The sequence below is a fragment of the Salmo salar genome, chromosome ssa09 (genome assembly GCF_905237065.1).
Source record: "Salmo salar chromosome ssa09, Ssal_v3.1, whole genome shotgun sequence".
NCBI classification, from domain to species: Eukaryota; Metazoa; Chordata; class Actinopteri; order Salmoniformes; family Salmonidae; genus Salmo; species Salmo salar.
Window position 1 is genome coordinate 131,122,279 of NC_059450.1, and position 18,122 is coordinate 131,140,400.

Genomic DNA, 18,122 nt, shown 5'->3' on the forward strand with positions numbered 1-18,122 from the left:
GGTCTATTGTAGGGTTACTGTATGTTATAACTAGGTTTATTGTAGGGTTACTGTATGTTATAACTAGGTTTATTGTAGGTTACTGTATGTTTGTTATAACTAGGTTTATTGTAGCGTTACTGTATGTTACAACTAGGTCTATTGTAGGGTTACAGTATGTTATAACTAGGTTTATTGTAGGGTTACTGTATGTTATAACTAGGTTTATTGTAGGGTTTCTGTATGTTATTACTAGGTCTATTGTAGGGTTACTGTATGTTATAACTATGTCTAATTTAGGGTTACTGTATGTTATAACTAGGTCTATTGTAGGGTTTCTGTATGTTATAACTAGGTTTATTGTAGGGTTACTGTATGTTATAACTAGGTCTATTGTAGGGTTACTGTATGTTATAACTAGGTCTATTGTAGGGTTACTGTATGTTATAACTAGGTCTATTGTAGGGTTACTGTATGTTATAACTAGGTCTATTGTAGGGTTACTGTATGTTATAACTAGGTTTATTGTAGCGTTACTGTATGTTACAACTAGGTCTATTGTAGGGTTACAGTATGTTATAACTAGGTTTATTGTAGGGTTACTGTATGTTATAACTAGGTTTATTGTAGGGTTTCTGTATGTTATAACTAGGTTTATTGTAGGGTTACTGTATGTATGTTATAACTAGGTTTATTGTAGGGTTACTGTATGTTATAACTAGGTTTATTGTAGGGTTACTGTATGTTATAACTAGGTTTATTGTAGGGTTACTGTATGTTATAACTAGGTCTGTTGTAGGGTTACTGTATGTTATAACTATGTCTAATTTAGGGTTACTGTATGTTATAACTAGGTCTATTGTAGGGTTTCTGTATGTTATAACTAGGTTTATTGTAGGGTTACTGTATGTTATAACTAGGTCTATTGTAGGGTTACTGTATGTTATTACTAGGTCTATTGTAGGGTTTCTGTATGTTATAACTAGGTCTATTGTAGGGTTACTGTATGTTATAACTAGGTCTAATGTAGGGTTACTGTATGTTATAACTAGGTCTATTGTAGGGTTTCTGTATGTTATAACTAGGTCTATTGTAGGGTTACTGTATGTTATAACTAGGTTTATTGTAGGGTTACTGTATGTTATAACTAGGTCTATTGTAGGGTTTCTGTATGTTATAACTAGGTCTATTGTAGGGTTTCTGTATGTTATAACTAGGTCTATTGTAGGGTTACTGTATGTTATAACTAGGTTTATTGTAGGTTACTGTATGTTTGTTATAACTAGGTTTATTGTAGGGTTACTGTATGTTATAACTAGGTTTATTGTAGGGTTACTGTATGTTATAACTAGGTCTAATGTAGGGTTACTGAATGTTATAACTAGGTTTATTGTAGGGTTACTGTATGTTATAACTAGGTCTATTGTAGGGTTACTGTATGTTATAACTAGGTCTCTTGTAGGGTTACTGTATGTATGTTATAACTAGGTTTATTGTAGGGTTTCTGTATGTTATAACTAGGTCTATTGTAGGGTTACTGTATGTTATAACTAGGTTTATTTTTGGGTTACTGTATGTTATAACTAGGTCTATTGTAGGTTTACTGTATGTTTGTTATAACTACGTCTATTGTAGGGTTACTGTATGTTATAACTAGGTTTATTGTAGGGTTACTGTATGTTACAACTAGATCTATTGTAGGGTTACTGTATGTTATAACTAGGTCTATTGTAGGGTTACTGTATGTTATAACTAGGTTTATTGTAGGGTTCCTGTATGTTATAACTAGGTCTATTGTAGGGTTACTATATGTTATAACTAGGTTTATTGTAGGGTTCCTGTATGTTATAACTAGGTCTAATGTAGGGTTCCTGTATGTTATAACTAGGTTTATTGTAGGGTTACTGTATGTATGTTATTACTAGGTTTATTGTAGGGTTACTGTATGTTATAACTAGGTTTATTGTAGGGTTACTGAATGTTATAACTAGGTTTATTGTAGGGTTACTGAATGTTATAACTAGGTCTATTGTAGGGTTACTGTATGTTATTACTAGGTCTATTGTAGGGTTACTGTACGCTCTAACTAGGTTTATTGTAGGGTTACTGTATGTTATAACTAGGTTTATTGTAGGGTTACTGTATGTTATAACTAGGTTTATTGTAGGGTTACTGTATGTTATAACTAGGTCTGTTGTAGGGTTACTGTATGTTACAACTAGGTCTATTGTAGGGTTACTGTATGTTATAACTAGGTCTATTGTAGGGTTACTGTATGTTATAACTAGGTTTATTGTAGGGTTACTGTATGTTATAACTAGGTCTATTGTAGGGTTACTGTATGTATGTTATAACTAGGTTTATTGTAGGGTTACTGTATGTTATTACTAGGTCTATTGTAGGGTTACTGTACGCTCTAACTAGGTCTATTGTAGGGTTACTGTATGTTATAACTAGGTTTATTGTAGGGTTACTGTATGTTATAACTAGGTCTGTTGTAGGGTTACTGTATGTTACAACTAGGTCTATTGTAGGGTTACTGTATGTTATAACTAGGTCTATTGTAGGGTTACTGTATGTTATAACTAGGTTTATTGTAGGGTTACTGTATGTTATAACTAGGTTTATTGTAGGTTACTGTATGTTTGTTATAACTAGGTTTATTGTAGGGTTACTGTATGTTATAACTAGGTCTATTGTAGGGTTACTGTATGTTATAACTAGGTCTATAGTAGGATTACAGTACGCTCTAACTAGTTTTATTGTAGGGTTACTGTATGTTATAACTAGGCATCATTTATTCATTTCATTTGACTGATTTCCTTTTATGAGCTGTAACTCAATAAAATCTTTGAAATTGTTGCATGTTGCGTTTATATTTTTGTTTAGTACATTTCGAAATATTGTTGTTGTTGTTTTCCATTTAATTCGATAAGAAACCAAACTTAGTAGAAAGATTCACCATCCATGTATTTAGGTTGAGAAAACATACGTGCTTCGAATGCGATGAAATTTTGTCTGCTCTTTCTGAAGAAGATGGTTTCGTGATGTTTATAAAACATTACATTTGGGAGCAGTATAACAGCTTTCTCTTCATATTGGATCTTTGGATGTGTGTAAAACCCTCCATAGTCTACGTTGCCTTGACTGTATTATATGCCCACGGGAGGAATCACGGTGCCTGTAACTGTATTTAGACATAGCCTATTTTAAACAACTTGTTGTTAAAAAAATTATTAGAATTATATACACTTTTAGGCCTTATAAATAGCCTAGTGAATTTAATCTTGCTTATTGACTACGTTTGGCATGTCCATGTCCAGACTGTATTTGACCTATATCAGTGTGAATGCTATAACCAATGTTTAACGATGTAGTTCCATATTGAAGAAATGCAATTAGAACATTGTGGACTGCAAACATTTCAATATATGTAATGAATATGGGGCTGGCTAATTAACCCACTAGGCTATAGCGGACTAACACTTGAATTGGAGTTGATGAAAATGCAACACGTATATAAACAATTTGAAGCAACCACATGTTTAGCCATTGAGCATGTTCTGATTAGCCAGTGAGGCGTCAACCCTCGACACACACAACTTGTTTATTCATCAAAACCCAGCCCTTTCGCGCCACCGCCAGCTACTGCTCCCATAATTCCAGTTGTGAAAATAGCTAAAATATTTCTGACACACATTTCTGACACACACTTAGAGGGTAATTTCTAAGGGTTGTAGCGCTATAGGTGCTATATTTAGAAATATATATATAGGTGCTATAGCGCTACAACCCTTAGAAATTACCCTCTAAGTGTTCCTGAAAGTTTCCTTCAGTCAAACCTGTCCCCTGTCACCAACGACCTGTAGTTGTAACTTATGTTATGACTGAGGTAACGCAGCATGGCGTTACTGTAACAGAGCCAGGGAACTACATCTGCAAACTCCTCTGCTTTCATTTGTCATTACTATCCCACCAGCTCAGCAATGAAGTTGGTTTGTCTCCCAAATGGAACGCTATTCCCTATGTAGTGCACTACTTTTGACTAGAGCCATATGGGCCCTTGTCAAAAGTAGTGTGCACCACATATTGAATAGGGTGCCATGTGGAGTTCAGCTCATTTAGGGTTATTCATCCTGCTCTTTGAAATGAGATGTAGTGAAGGGGAACCAGAACCACACTGCTACTATAGCCAGGCTTCATGGAGATTTGAAACCCTCTTTTGGTAAGGTCCTGTAGTGCACACTTCTGAGACTCCTTCGCCACACATTTCAAATGTGATGCATCAAAACAGGGATAAATTGAAAAATAAGGCTATTTTTCATCCTTCTTTTGACATCCCATTTCCTCCTGCCGATGTAAACACTACGTCTGAGGAGGAGTGATGCAGAAAGTAATGAAAGACAAATACGGAGTCCCAAATGGCACCCTATTCCCTTTATAGTGCACTACATATGACCAGTGATCATAGGTCTCTGGTCAAAAGTAGTGCACTATATACGTAATACACTCTTAGAAAAGAGCGTTCCAAAAGGGTTCTTCGGCTGTCCCCATAGGTTAAACCTTTTTGGTTCCAGGTACAACCCTTTTTGGTTCCAGGTAGAACCCTTTTTGGTTCCAGGTAGAACCCTTTTCGGTTCAATGTAGAACCGTCTATGGAAAGGGTTCTACATGGAACCCAAAAGGGTTCTATCTGGAAGCAAAAATTATTCTTCAAAGGGTTCTACTTGTAGGTTCTAGATAGACCTTTTTTTCTAAGAGTGTAGGGTGCCATTTGGGATGCACACAAAGCCAAAGAGAAGTGACAGTAAATCTCTTCTCCTCATGCAGAATGTGACTGGCAACCACAGGGTGAATGATGTCATCGCCACAGAGGAGGGACCACAGACTCTGGTTGGTCGGTTCATGTACGGCCCACTGGACATGGTGACTCTGACTGGAGAGAAGGTGACGACACAACACAAGACACTGCATCTGGTTCTGGTACCTGGTGCATCTGGTTCCTGGTTCAAATCCAGGCTGCATCACATCCGGCCGTGATTGGGAGTCCCATAGGGCGGCGCACAATTGGCCCAGCGTCGCCCGGGTTTGGCCGGGGTAGGCCGTCATTGGAAATAAGAATTTGTTCTTAACTGACTTGCCTGGTTAAATAAAGGTTAAATAAAATTGTAAAAAATTTGCAAACACTATTTGCCCTATTTACAACACTACAGTTGCAACACTTTTAAAAGTGTCTGCATTAGAATAAACTGATACTGGTCTTATAGGGGTCTGACAAAGGAATTAGCTATGTCAACACTAAAGTATATTGAAGGGAATTAAATTGCGGCCCTGAACCGTTCGTTATCATACCATCTTATCATGAATCTATCTTGTCCTCTCCCAGGTGGACATTCTCCTAATGACCCAGCCCCAGTCCGGCCGCTGGGTCCACTTTGACACAGAGGTGACCACCAGTAGTGGCAGAGTGGTCTACACCATCCCCAAGAGCAAGAAGCTGGCCACCGGGGTCTACCCTATCAAAATGATGGTCAAGTAAGCAAACAACTCCTTTTTATTTCTTATTGATATGCAACCACACAGCATGTTTGTTATAGTATGTTAGAGGTTGTATCAATAATGAAATGGATGCGGGTTGGGACGAGTTCCCATGAAAGTGGAGGAATCTGAATTGAATTACAGCCCATATCAGTGATGCAGGTAAAGTACTGTGAAGCTCTAACAGTGTACTCACAGGTTGTTGAATAACAAGGAGCCCCAGAGGTGCTGCGGCTGTGAATTACCACCGTACCTACAGTAGCAATCATCCTCCCCCTCTCCACCTCTCTTCACCTCCTTCTACCCAGGGGAGATCAGACGAGTGCAGAGGCCTACCTGACGGTGTTGCCCAGGGGGATGGAGTGTGTGGTGTTCAGCATCGATGGCTCCTTCGCTGCTAGCGTCTCCATCATGGGCAGCGACCCTAAAGTCCGCCCCGGAGCAGTGGACGTTGTCAGGTAACTCATGCGTGCGAGTGTTTGTGTGTTTGTGTTTGTGAATGTGCCTTCCAGCTTTTGTTTGATTAAGGAGCAGTTCAAGCAGAGAGAAATTATTAATGGAATGTAAATGATAACTCCATTTCAACGCCTACAAGTCATCTGTTCAGCTCAGAAAATGATCCTTGTATTTTGTCACATTAAAGGGAGTTTGAAGGAAGTTGCTAACTAGTGTTAGCGCAATTGCAAACTCAAATTTTGTTACTTGACAGCTTTATTCTAAAATGGATGAAAAACCAAAAAAATCCTCATCAATCTACACACAATACCCCATACTAACCAAGCGAAAACAGGTTTTTAGATTATTTTGCAAATTTATAAAATCTAAAAAACAGAAATACCTTATTTACATATGTATTCAGAATCTGTGCTATTAGACTCGAAATTGAGCTCAGGTGCATCCTGTTTCCATTGATCATCCTTGAGATGTTTCTACAACTTGATTGGAGTCCTCCTGTGGTAAATTCAATTGATTCGACATGATTTGAAAAAGCACACACCTGTCTATATAAGGTCCCACAGTTGACAATGCATATCAGAACAAAAACCAAGCCATGAGGTCGAAGGAATTGTCCGTAGAGCTCCGAGACAGCCCTTTGGCAGGGTAGCAAAAAAATTCTGCAGTATTGAAGGTCCCCAAGAACAAAGTGGCCTCCATCATTCTTAAATTGAAGAAGTTTGGAACCACCAAGACTCTTCCCAGAGCTGACCGCCCGGCCAAACTGAGCAAACGGGGGAGAAAGGCCTTGGTCAAGGAGGTGACCAAGAACCCGATGGTCATTCTGACAGCGCTCCAGAGTTCCTCTGTGGAGATGGGCGAACCTTCCAGAAGGACAACCATCTCTGCATCACTCCACCAATCAGGCCTTTATGGTAGAGTGGCCAGAGGGAAGCCACTTCTCAGTAAAAGGCACATGACAGCGCACTTGGAGTTTGTCAAAGGCACCTAAAGACTCTCAGACCATGAGAAACAAGATTATCTGGTCTGATGAAGCCAAGATTGAACTGTTTGACTTGAATATCAAGCATCACTTCAGGAGGAAACCTGGCACCATCCCTATGGTGAAGCATGGTGGTGGCAGCATCATGCTGTGGGGATTTTTTTTAGCGGCAGGGACTGGGAGACTAGTCAGGATCGAGGCAAAGATGAACGGAGCAAAGTATAGAGAGATCCTTGATGAAAACCTGCTCCAGAGCGCTCAGGACCTCAGACTGGGTCAAAGGTTCACTTTCCAACAGGACAACAACCCTAAGCACACAGCAAAGACAACACATGAGTGGCTTCTAGACAAGTCTCTGAATGTCCTTGAGTGGCCCAGCCAGAGCCCGGACTTGAACCTGATCGAACATCTCTGGAGAGACCTGAAAATAGCTGTGCAGTGACGCTCCCCATCCAACCTGACAGAGCTTGAGAGGATCTGCCAAGAAGAATGGGAGATACTCCCCAAATACAGGTGTGCCAAGCTTGTACCATCATACCAAAGAATACTCGAGGCTGTAATCGCTACCAAAGGTGCTTCAACAAAGTACTGAGTAAAGGGTCTGAATACTTATGTAAATTTGATATTTCAGTTTTTTGTTTTTTATATACATTTACACAAAAAAAATGCTTTGTCACTATGGGGTACTGTGTGTTGATTGATAACGGAAAACATTATTTAATCGATTTTAGAATAAGGCTGTAAAAAGTAAAGGGGTCTGAATACTTTCCGAATGCACTGTACCTTTAACTTCCTTCATACTGGACATAAGAAATAATAAGAAAAAATAAGAAAAGAAACCATAAATCTCAGAGGAATATTATTGATGTCAGTCTGTCTTTATGTTCAGTGAAAACGATAATTCTCAGAGGAATGTATCTATTTATCTTTGTGTCCAGACACTGGCAGGACCTGGGCTATCTTATCATCTACATCACAGGGAGGCCAGACATGCAGAAGCAGCGCGTGGTGTCATGGCTGTCCCAACACAACTTCCCCCAGGGCATGATCTTCTTTTCTGAGGGCCTGGTCCATGACCCACTGAGACAGAAAACCATCTTCCTCAGGAACCTAGTGCAGGAGGTACATTACATACATGATACAGTGGATATCTTTTCTTGCTCTCTATCTCAACTCCTTGTCTTTGTGTATATCTTCCTCTTTTTCTTTCTCTCTTTCTTTTTCTCACCCCATCTATATATCTCTCATTCTCTTTTTTTTCTCTCTCCCTTTCTTTCTCTCTTTCTTTCTCTCTCTTCCTTCCTCTATTTCTCACGCACACTTCCTTGGTTCTCACATTGACATTGACTGTGGGCCTCCATCCCTCTCTGTCTATCTCCCTCCCTCCCCTCCCTCCCTCTTTCTTTCTTTCTTTCTTGCTTTCTTGCTTTCTTGCTTTCTTGCTTTCTTTCTTTCTCACCCTCCCTCTCTGTCTCTCTCTCTCTCTGTTCTATCTCTCTCTGCCAGTGTCACATTAAGATCAACTCAGCCTATGGCTCCATGAAGGACATCTCCGTGTACAACATGTTGGGTCTGAGTCCTTCCCAGATTTATATTGTGGGCAGGCCTTCCAAGAAGTACCAGAATCAATGCCAGGTAGACATCAGGGGACTGTACACTCCTCTTCTACTTTTCTTTAACGATCAAGCTAATGGCATTGACTCACTAATAGCTATCGATTGTGTTTTGATGTATCTATTCCGGTCTGTCTGTGGCTTTTGTTCTTTCCTGTCACTCTCCATCTCTCTCTACCTGTTTAGTGTTTTATTCTTTAATATAACATGGCCACTCTCACTAACTCTCGTTCTCTGTCTCTCTCTCTGTCTCTCTCTCTCTCTTTCCCATAGTTCCTAAGTGATGGCTATGCAGTGCACCTCTCCTCACTGCAGTTTGGCCACCGGACCAGACCCAAGAAGACCTCCTCGGTCCGCATGGTCCTGAGGAAAGGCTCCTTCGGCCTCTCTGCCAAACCTGACTTCCTGTGTAAACGCACCCACCTGAGGAGAACCATGTCTGTCCAGCACCCTGACCCTCCCTGCACCCCCAACCCTAAGCCTGAGCGGGCCCAGAGCCAACCCGAGTCTGACCAGGATCCCGGGGGAGGAGGAGGGGGCGGCGGCCATGGTGTCTGGGGGCGGGCCTCCATACACCGTGGAGATGCCACACCCTGACAGACAGAGAGAGATGGAGGGAGGATGGACAAGGAGGAGGACAAGGGTCTCATTGTCCAGGGCCAAGGTGAGAACTCACACTAAAGGGTTTCAATTGCCCTATATTATACTCCTAGAACTATATGATCATACTGTCTCTCTATAATAGCAAGAAACTGAAAAATATCCCCCCAGAACGTGTTTCTGAGTTGTCGTACTTGAGGCTGTGAAAATATATTGTCCCTCTTCCAGGAGGCAACAAAGCCTCCTTCACTCACGCCGCCAAACTTACCCTAGTAAAACTGACTATCCTACCGATCCTCGACTTCGGCGATGTCATCTACAAAATAGCTTCCATTACTCTACTCAGAAAACTGGATGCAGTCTATCACAGTGCCATCCGTTTTGTTACCAAATCACCTTATACCACCCACCACTGCAACCTGTATGCTCTAGTCGGCTGGCCCTCGCTACATATTCGTCGCCAGACCCTCTGGCTCCAGGTCATCTATAAGTCTATGCTAGGTAAAGCTCCGCCTTATCTCAGTTCACTGGTTACGATAACAACCGATCGCTGCAGCTGTACATAGTTCATCTGTGCCCACCCACCCAATCTACCTTCCTCATCCCCATACTGTTTTTATTTTATTAACTTTTCTGCTCTTTTGCACACCAGTATTTCTACTTGCACATCATCATATGCTCATTTATCACTCCAGTGTTAATCTGCTAAATTGTAATTATTCGCTCCTATGGCCTATTTATTGCCTACCTCCTCATGCCTGTTGCACACACTGTATATAGACTTCATTTTTTTCTACTGTGTCATTGACTTGTTTATAGTGTTATTGGCTTGTTTATTGTTTATTCCATGTGTAACTCTGTGTTGTCTGTGTCACACTGCTTTGCTTTATCTTGGCCAGGTCGCAGTTGTAAATGAGAACTTGTTCTCAACTGGCCTACCTGGTGAAATAAAGGTGAAATTAAAAATTAAAAAGTGTAATTTCTGTAGCCTTTACTGCAGCATAGTAGCAATTATGTAATGTGAATAAATGAGTAATTTTGAATAATTTAGACATTCACCTTTGGTTCTTCAGCATTGTGTCCTAAGCCTTTGAGAACATAAGGCTTTGTAAAGCTTTCACTCCAACACAGGTTGATTTGCTTTGCTCATATTGTACTCTGGTGCAGTCAATAAATGTTCACCTTGATTTTGTTATGTTTTGTGGTGTGAGGGTCATCACAGCTGAAGTAGGTGCTGCAGGTATTATGATTTATACAGCTAAACAGAATAATAACAGCTTTACTGTCTGAGAGGAGGAGAGAGGGGGCAGAGAGGGAGAGGAAGAGAAGAAAGATCGAGAGAGAGATTAGACTGAGAAATTGAAACATGGAGAGAGAGACTTCAGTCAGAAAGATGGAGAGAGATGAAAGAGAGAGAGGGAACAGGGAGAAATAGAGGGAGAGAGCAGAGATCAGTCTGTATACTCTCTCATAAATATTCATTCAGGAACCTGAGGTAGCTGTGCTATTATTAGGAACAGCTCGTTTATTTTCAAAGCCCACTGCCTCCTATTTTCCCATTTTACAGAGCCACATAGAGGGCCTGATGAGCTACAACTGGAGTGACCAATCAAGCACGAAATCCACTAATTTCTAGATTTGGGAATAGTGTTTCTGCAATTACGGAGATTGGAGTATGGGTGCTGTGTCACTTCAGTGGGCCTGTAGTAACTAATCTAGTTGGCTTTTGCTGGTAATGATAATACACAGGTGTATAGGATAATTCACTGTTCACTTATAAAGTTGAAGTTTTAATACACTTAGGTTGGAGTCTTGTTAACAAACTATAGTTTTGGCAAGTCGGTTAGGACATCTACTTTGTGCATGACACAAGTAATTTTTCAAACAATTGTTTACAGACAGATTATTTCACTTATAATTCACTGTATCACAATTCCAGTGGGTCAGAAGTTTACATACACTAAGTACATATACCATATTTTCCAAACAGCTTGGAAAATTCCAGAAAAGTATGTCATGGCTTTAGAAGCTTCTGATAGGCTAATTGACATCATTTGAGTCAATTGGAGGTGTACTTGTGGATGTATTTCAAGGTCTACCTTCAAACTCAGTGCCTCTTTGCTTGACATCATGGGAAAATCAAAAGAAATCAGCCATGACTACAGAAATAAAATTGTAGACCTCCACAAGTCTGGTTCATCCTTGGGAGCAATTTCCAAACGCCTGAAGGTACCACGTTCATATGTACAAACAATAGTACGCAAGTATAAACACCATGGGACCACGCAGCCATCATACCGCTCAGGAAGGAGACGCGTTCTGTCTCCTAGAGATGAACGTACTTTGGTGCGAAAAGTGCAACTCAATCCCAGAACAACAGCAAAGGACCGTGTGAAGATGCTGGAAGAAACAGATACAAAGTATCTATATCCACAGTAAAACGAGTCCTATATCGACATAACCTGAAAGGCCGCTCAGCATGGAAGAAGCCAATGCTCCAAAACCGCCATAAAAAAGACAGACTACGGTTTGCAACTGCACATGGGGACAAAGATCGTTGAAGAAATGTCCTCTGGTCTGATGAAACAAAAATAGAACTGTTTGGCCATAATGACCATCGTCATGTTTGGAGGAAAAAAGGGGATGCTTGCAAGCCGAAGAACACCATCCCAACTGTGAAGCACGGGGGTGGCAGCATCATGTTGTGGGGGTGCTTTGCTGCAGGAGGGACTGGTGCACTTCACAAAATAGATGGCATCATGAGGGAGGAAAATGATGTGGATATATTGAAGCAACATCTCAAGACATTAGTCAGGAAGTTAAAGCTTGGTCGCAAATAGGTCTTCCAAATGGACAATGACCCCAAGCATACTTCCAAAGTTGTGGCAAAATGGCTTAAGGACAACAAAGTCAAGGTATTGGAGTGGCCATCACAACGCCCTGACCTCAATCCCATAGAAAATTTGTGGGCAGAACTGAAAAAGCGTGTGCGAGCAAGGAGGCCTACAATCCAGACTCAGTTACACCAGCTCTGTCAGGAAGAATGGGACAAAATTCAACCAACTTATTGTGGGAAGCTTGTGGAAGGCTACCTGAAACGTTTGACCCAAGTTAAACAATTTAAAGGCAATGCTACCAAATACTAATTGAGTGTATGTAAACTTCTGACCCATTGGGAATGTGATGAAAGAAATAAAAGCTGAAATAAATCATTCTCTCTACTATTATTCTGACATTTCACATTCTTAAAATAAAGTGGTGATCCTAACTGACCTAAGACAGGGAATTTTTACTAGGATTTAATGTCAGGAATTGTGAAAAACTAAGTTTAAATGTATTTGATTAAGGTGTATGTAAACTTCTGACTTCAACTGTATATGGCGTTGGACTTTGATTGGAATAGGAACCCCTAAACTAAAGGAATCTTTCTTTCTTTTCACAGTGTTGTCACCTATATTGGATCTTCTGCTGGTAGCAGTTGTGTTAACCTACTGCTTGGCCCTCTACACATCTTCAACAGCTTCTCCACTCCCCGGACTCAATAGATCATGTCTAATATTCCTCAAGCTTTTACCTAATGCTTGAAACAGCCATGCATTCATCCTAATGCGGCCTCTCAAGCTCAAACTACGTCCACATTTTTTCAGTGGCAGTGCTATTGAAACAGTATGTTATATTTTGTCAAGCAAAGAGAGAGACACTTTGGTCATTTGTATCATGGTGCAGAAACACTTGCTGCAGAACAGGAGATCAACACACAGACGCGACCACAGTCAAATGCTAGAAGACTCCCTCTCGTCCCCCATTGGGAATAGTAACAGAGGAGATCCTGTTGAAACCTATGGAGCAATGTTCTAGCCCAAGCAATATACCATCAGGAGATGTTCCAGACGGTGTGTTCATTGACCTGTTGTGTTGACAGGTGGCAGAGCTGCACTGACGGACTCCTGCAATTATCCTTTATATAAATAGAACAGACATCTTGTCCCTCTCTATGGTCTGTGTCCCCAGGAGCGCTGTGGGCCTCTGGCTGCTTCACACTGGGGACATTAACCTTATGTTCCTCAGCCCGGCTGACCTGACCTAACCCCACTCCTGCCTCAGCCCTATAGCCATCCATCCATCTCTCCCTCTCTCATTCAGTCAGTCAGTGAGGCAGAACACGGCTTCAGACAGCAGCCTGGTAGGGGGTCCATGGCCACTGACCCGACGACAGAGTGGACAGCCAAAAGTTGCTCTGTCTTGCACTATCCAAGTACTACAGTATACCGCGGTGCTTGGTGTTCTGTAGTTCTGAATCCTAAAGGATGTGTTGTATCTCAGCACATTAGCTGCAGACTGTGACAATGCCTGTGGAATGCTGTTACTCCTGGTGGCTCAGATACAATAGCGGGATTTGCTTGCTGTTGTGCTCTTATATCTGACCGCAGATGTTGAACTACATGTTTTACTCCTTCTCTGTCAGGATCCCGGGCCTGTATGGATGGACTGAGTATGATGTGCTTTGTAAAGCTGTTTGAGGGAATGGTTGTACTGAATTGACCGAAATTCTTTACAGGGTTGTGATGAGATAGACGTCAGAGTAGTCATGACGACCTCACATGAGGAATGATGAAACAATTGATTGAATATTGTTATTGTCAGAAGTGGAAAACATGGAACTGACACTTATAACGTTAATAGAACATATTCTCTTCTATCTTGCAATAGATCCTAACTTTCTTGTCAGGTGAAATAACATCATTCGGAATGTTCTAGCTACCATTCATTTTAGGAAAGCTACATCTTGAAGTGTAAGGGTCGTCGTTGGGACTAATGAAGGGGTGTGTCTATTGATATGAGATACCATGTCATCATATCTACTGTACTATGGTGGGTTAGGAAAAGATCTGACCACTCTGTGCAACTCACATATTTTTCTATCATGAAATACTGTGTACAGAAATATTTTAGAAGTGTGTTTTTTTTTAACATGGTTGTTTAACGTGACTGATAGTTACTTTTGCCTTAAATTGTATTTTGTTGTTGTGTAGAATTATGAAAATTACATTATTATCCTAATTGCTTGACCAAAGTAGGAGTTTGACATTAATGAGAAAGTGCGTTGTATCTACTTGATATTTTGTCTTGTATACATTTGAAGTATATTCTGAAAGGGAGTCATGCGTCATGCATGCACTGTGAGTGTGTGTTATTGTGTGTGTGTACGTTTCTGTATATTCAAGTATTAAGTATTTATGGTGTAAATACCTGTAGCTCCAATATGCTCCTGAGCACAACAAGTGAAGACCATGTATAAGGAGGGAGAAGTCAAAGGTTGTTCAGTGTTGCCTGTTTTTAAAGGCAGGAGTAGTTGTGTGCTCTTAAAGGCAGGAGTAGTAGTGTGTTTTTAAAGGCAGGAGTAGTAGTGTGCTCTTAAAGGCAGGAGTAGTAGTGTGTTTTTAAAGACAGGAGTAGTAGTGTGCTCTTAAAGGCAGGAGTAGTAGTGTGTTTTTAAAGGCAGGAGTAGTAGTGTGCTCTTAAAGGCAGGAGTAGTAGTGTGTTTTTAAAGGCAGGAGTAGTAGTGTGCTCTTAAAGGCAGGAGTAGTAGTGTGTTTTTAAAGGCAGTGTGTTTTTAAAGACAGGAGTAGTAGTGTGTTTTTAAAGGCAGGAGTAGTAGTGTGTTTTTAAAGGCAGGAGTAGTAGTGTGTTTTTAAAGGCAGGAGTAGTAGTGTGTTTTTAAAGACAGGAGTAGTGGTGTGCTCTTAAAGGCAGGAGTAGTAGTGTGTTTTTAAAGGCAGGAGTAGTAGTGTGTTTTTAAAGGCAGGAGTAGTAGTGTGTTTTTAAAGACAGGAGTAGTAGTGTGCTCTTAAAGGGAGGAGTAGTAGTGTGTTTTTAAAGGCAGGAGTAGTAGTGTGCTCTTAAAGACAGGAGTAGTAGTGTGTTTTTAAAGGCAGGAGTAGTAGTGTGTTTTTAAAGCCAGGAGTAGTAGTGTGTTTTTAAAGGCAGGAGTAGTAGTGTGCTCTTAAAGACAGAAGTAGTAGTGTGCTTTTAAAGGCAGGAGTAGTAGTGTGCTCTTAAAGTCAGGAGTAGTAGTGTGTTTTTAAAGACAGGAGTAGTAGTGTGTTTTTAAAGACAGGAGTAGTAGTGTGTTTTTAAAGACAGGAGTAGTAGTGTGTTTTTAAAGGCAGGCGTAGTAGTGTGTTTTTAAAGACAGGAGTAGTAGTGTGTTTTTAAAGGCAGGAGTAGTAGTGTGCTCTTAAAGACAGGAGTAGTAGTGTGTTTTTAAAGGCAGGAGTAGTAGTGTGTTTTTAAAGGCAGGAGTAGTAGTGTGTTTTTAAAGGCAGGAGTAGTAGTGTGCTCTTAAAGACAGAAGTAGTAGTGTGCTTTTAAAGGCAGGAGTAGTAGTGTGCTCTTAAAGTCAGGAGTAGTAGTGTGCTCTTAAAGGCAGGAGTAGTAGTGTGCTCTTAAAGGAAGGAGTAGTAGTGTGTTTTTAAAGACAGGAGTAGTAGTGTGTTTTTAAATGCAGGAGTAGTTGTGTGCTCTTAAAGGCAGGAGTAGTAGTGTGTTTTTAAAGCCAGGAGTAGTAGTGTGCTCTTAAAGGCAGGAGTAGTAGTGTGTTTTTAAAGGCAGTGTGTTTTTAAAGACAGGAGTAGTAGTGTGCTCTTAAAGACAGAAGTAGTAGTGTGTTTTTAAAGTCAGGAGTAGTAGTGTGCTCTTAAAGACAGGAGTAGTAGTGTGCTCTTAAAGGCAGGAGTAGCAGTGTGTTTTTAAAGGCAGGAGTAGTAGTGTGCTCTTAAAGGCAGGAGTAGTAGTGTGTTTTTAAAGACAGGAGTAGTAGTGTGCTCTTAAAGGCAGGAGTAGTAGTGTGCTCTCATATGGGTCAGATTTAACACGAGTGTCTCACCAAGAATTGCACTGGCAAGGTTTTTATAACTTTTGAGAAAGAGCGAGAGCTTTAGAGTTGTCTCAGGGTTAAGCTTCAAACCCCATTGACTGGAGAAGAATCCTCTCTGTTGGCAGGAGATCAGAAGCATTGAGAGAGAGAGTTAGTTATTTGCTTTCCTCTTTTATTGAACCAAATAGAGTAACACACCTTCAGGCCGGTACCTAAGCTCACTAAACTAATGATAGAACAGTAGCTATATTTAAAACATGTGAATGTAAAAAAAGTCTCTGTATCCCCATCCCTATAATAATGTCAATAAAACACCAGCAACAATGTCCTGGTCTGGGTGAATACTGTTGAAAGGATGATATACAGTTGGATTTGTGATTTGTATCTTGATCATGACAATGTCATCTGATCGTGGCGATGTCTTAACTTATCATTCCCATCAATATAATGTGTTGTACACTGTATGGTACTCACTGTATTTTCAACGACACTACCATTGGGTGTTGTACAGTACGCCATTTACAGTAATTTTGATTTCAGCTGGCCTGTTTCCTAAAAAATGTGGTGGGAAGGGCAAAAAAATTGCCATTCAATATTTTACATAATTTATGTGAATTAAGTGATATTTGTTTATTTATTGTCATGCTATTCTATCTTGAGGAAAACTGTATGGTCAGAGTAACACTGCTGCAGAAATCAAATTGAACATTTTGTACAGTTGTAATGTAGTGGAAACATTTGTTTATATGATATGGTTTCCTGTAATTGTGTTTTGGACTTCAACCATCTCTCACTTTCTTGTCGGTAATAAAGAAAAGAGCACAGACAAACGCTCAATTTGGTCCAATGCTCCTTGATAAACTGTCTCCTCCAGCTCTAAGAATCAGTCCTGAGAACTTCCTCCCATCGTTCGAATGACTCCATCAAGCCCATAATCACACAGCTTTGTGCAGACCTCTTCTTAATATTTATGCTAATCCACAGCTAGTTGGAAAGCTTTACCAGATAGCCCACACTGTCAAACTTAACCCTGAAATTGAACCCCTCGCAGTCTTATTTTGACTTCCTGTGTCCTTATCCTTGTTGTTATGAATCTCATTTGTCTTTGATATATTAATGGATATATTAATGGGGAGAAAAGTTAGTTCACAGGAAGTCTGTAGAAAGTATTGCCTACTTTTTGACGCCATTTGTCATACTGCCAAGCCCATCTGGCCCGATCAATATCTGGAATGAAGGCAGTTTCCCTTTAACATTTACATTTACATTTACGTCATTTAGCAGATGCTCTTATCCAGAGCGACTTACAAATTGGTGCATTCACCTTAGACTCGTACTTATTGTCACTGGTAATTTCAAAGTCAAACAAACATTTACCGCTCCATCAAATACACTCTGAGGCAAAACAAAAGCTTTCTAGACTTGATAGTATAGGGATTATGATCACTGCAACTCTATCTTCCTTCACAGTTACCAGGCCTACAGTATGTAGTAACTATTGTTCTTCTGAATCGTTTATTAGAGTTCCACCATTACCTCTCTTCTAGCCACATAAAGAATTCCCTTAATTGTAAAGGCTTTTTGAAACCTGGCAGGGTTGTTCCTTTGGGCTATGATAGGAGTCGTGACTTCCATCTCATTCAGTTTGATTAATTGCACTTGATTTCTTTGGCTGCAAAGCTATTCCCTTAAATGGTCGACAGCACAGCAGAGGGCCATCCTGCCATGCAATCACTTTGAAATATGGCTCACACAGCGGGAGAGAGGGGACTGGAAAGACAACAACATACTCGACACACACACTCGTCTCAGCACATACAGTACCAGTAGTACCACGTACTCATTCCAGGGTTTTTCTTTATTTTTATTATTTTCTACGTTGTAGAATAATAGTGAAGATATCAAGAATATGAAATAACACATTTGGAATCATGTAGTAACCAAGAAAGTGTTAAACCAATCAAAATATATTTGAGATTTGAGATTCTTCAAACTAGCCTCCACCCAAAAATAGAAATACCTTATTTACATTGGTATTCAGACTCGAAATTGAGCTCAGGTGCAACATGTTCCATTG

At 40.3% G+C, this 18,122-nt stretch overlaps 1 protein-coding gene across 1 annotated transcript in view; it reads left to right on the forward strand.

Moving 5' to 3' along the window:
• LOC106612781 (membrane-associated phosphatidylinositol transfer protein 3) overlaps nt 1-16,874 on the forward strand; it is a 177,180-nt gene extending 160,306 nt beyond the window's left edge. Inside the window, exons 14-20 of the mRNA XM_045724624.1 lie at nt 4,810-4,926; nt 5,366-5,514; nt 5,826-5,975; nt 7,894-8,077; nt 8,462-8,590; nt 8,842-9,232; nt 12,611-16,874. Coding sequence (XP_045580580.1) covers nt 4,810-4,926; nt 5,366-5,514; nt 5,826-5,975; nt 7,894-8,077; nt 8,462-8,590; nt 8,842-9,165 — 1,053 coding nt within the window. The 3' untranslated portion in view covers nt 9,166-9,232; nt 12,611-16,874. The remainder of the gene's footprint in view (nt 1-4,809; nt 4,927-5,365; nt 5,515-5,825; nt 5,976-7,893; nt 8,078-8,461; nt 8,591-8,841; nt 9,233-12,610) is intronic.
• The last annotated feature ends 1,248 nt before the right edge of the window (nt 16,875-18,122 follow it).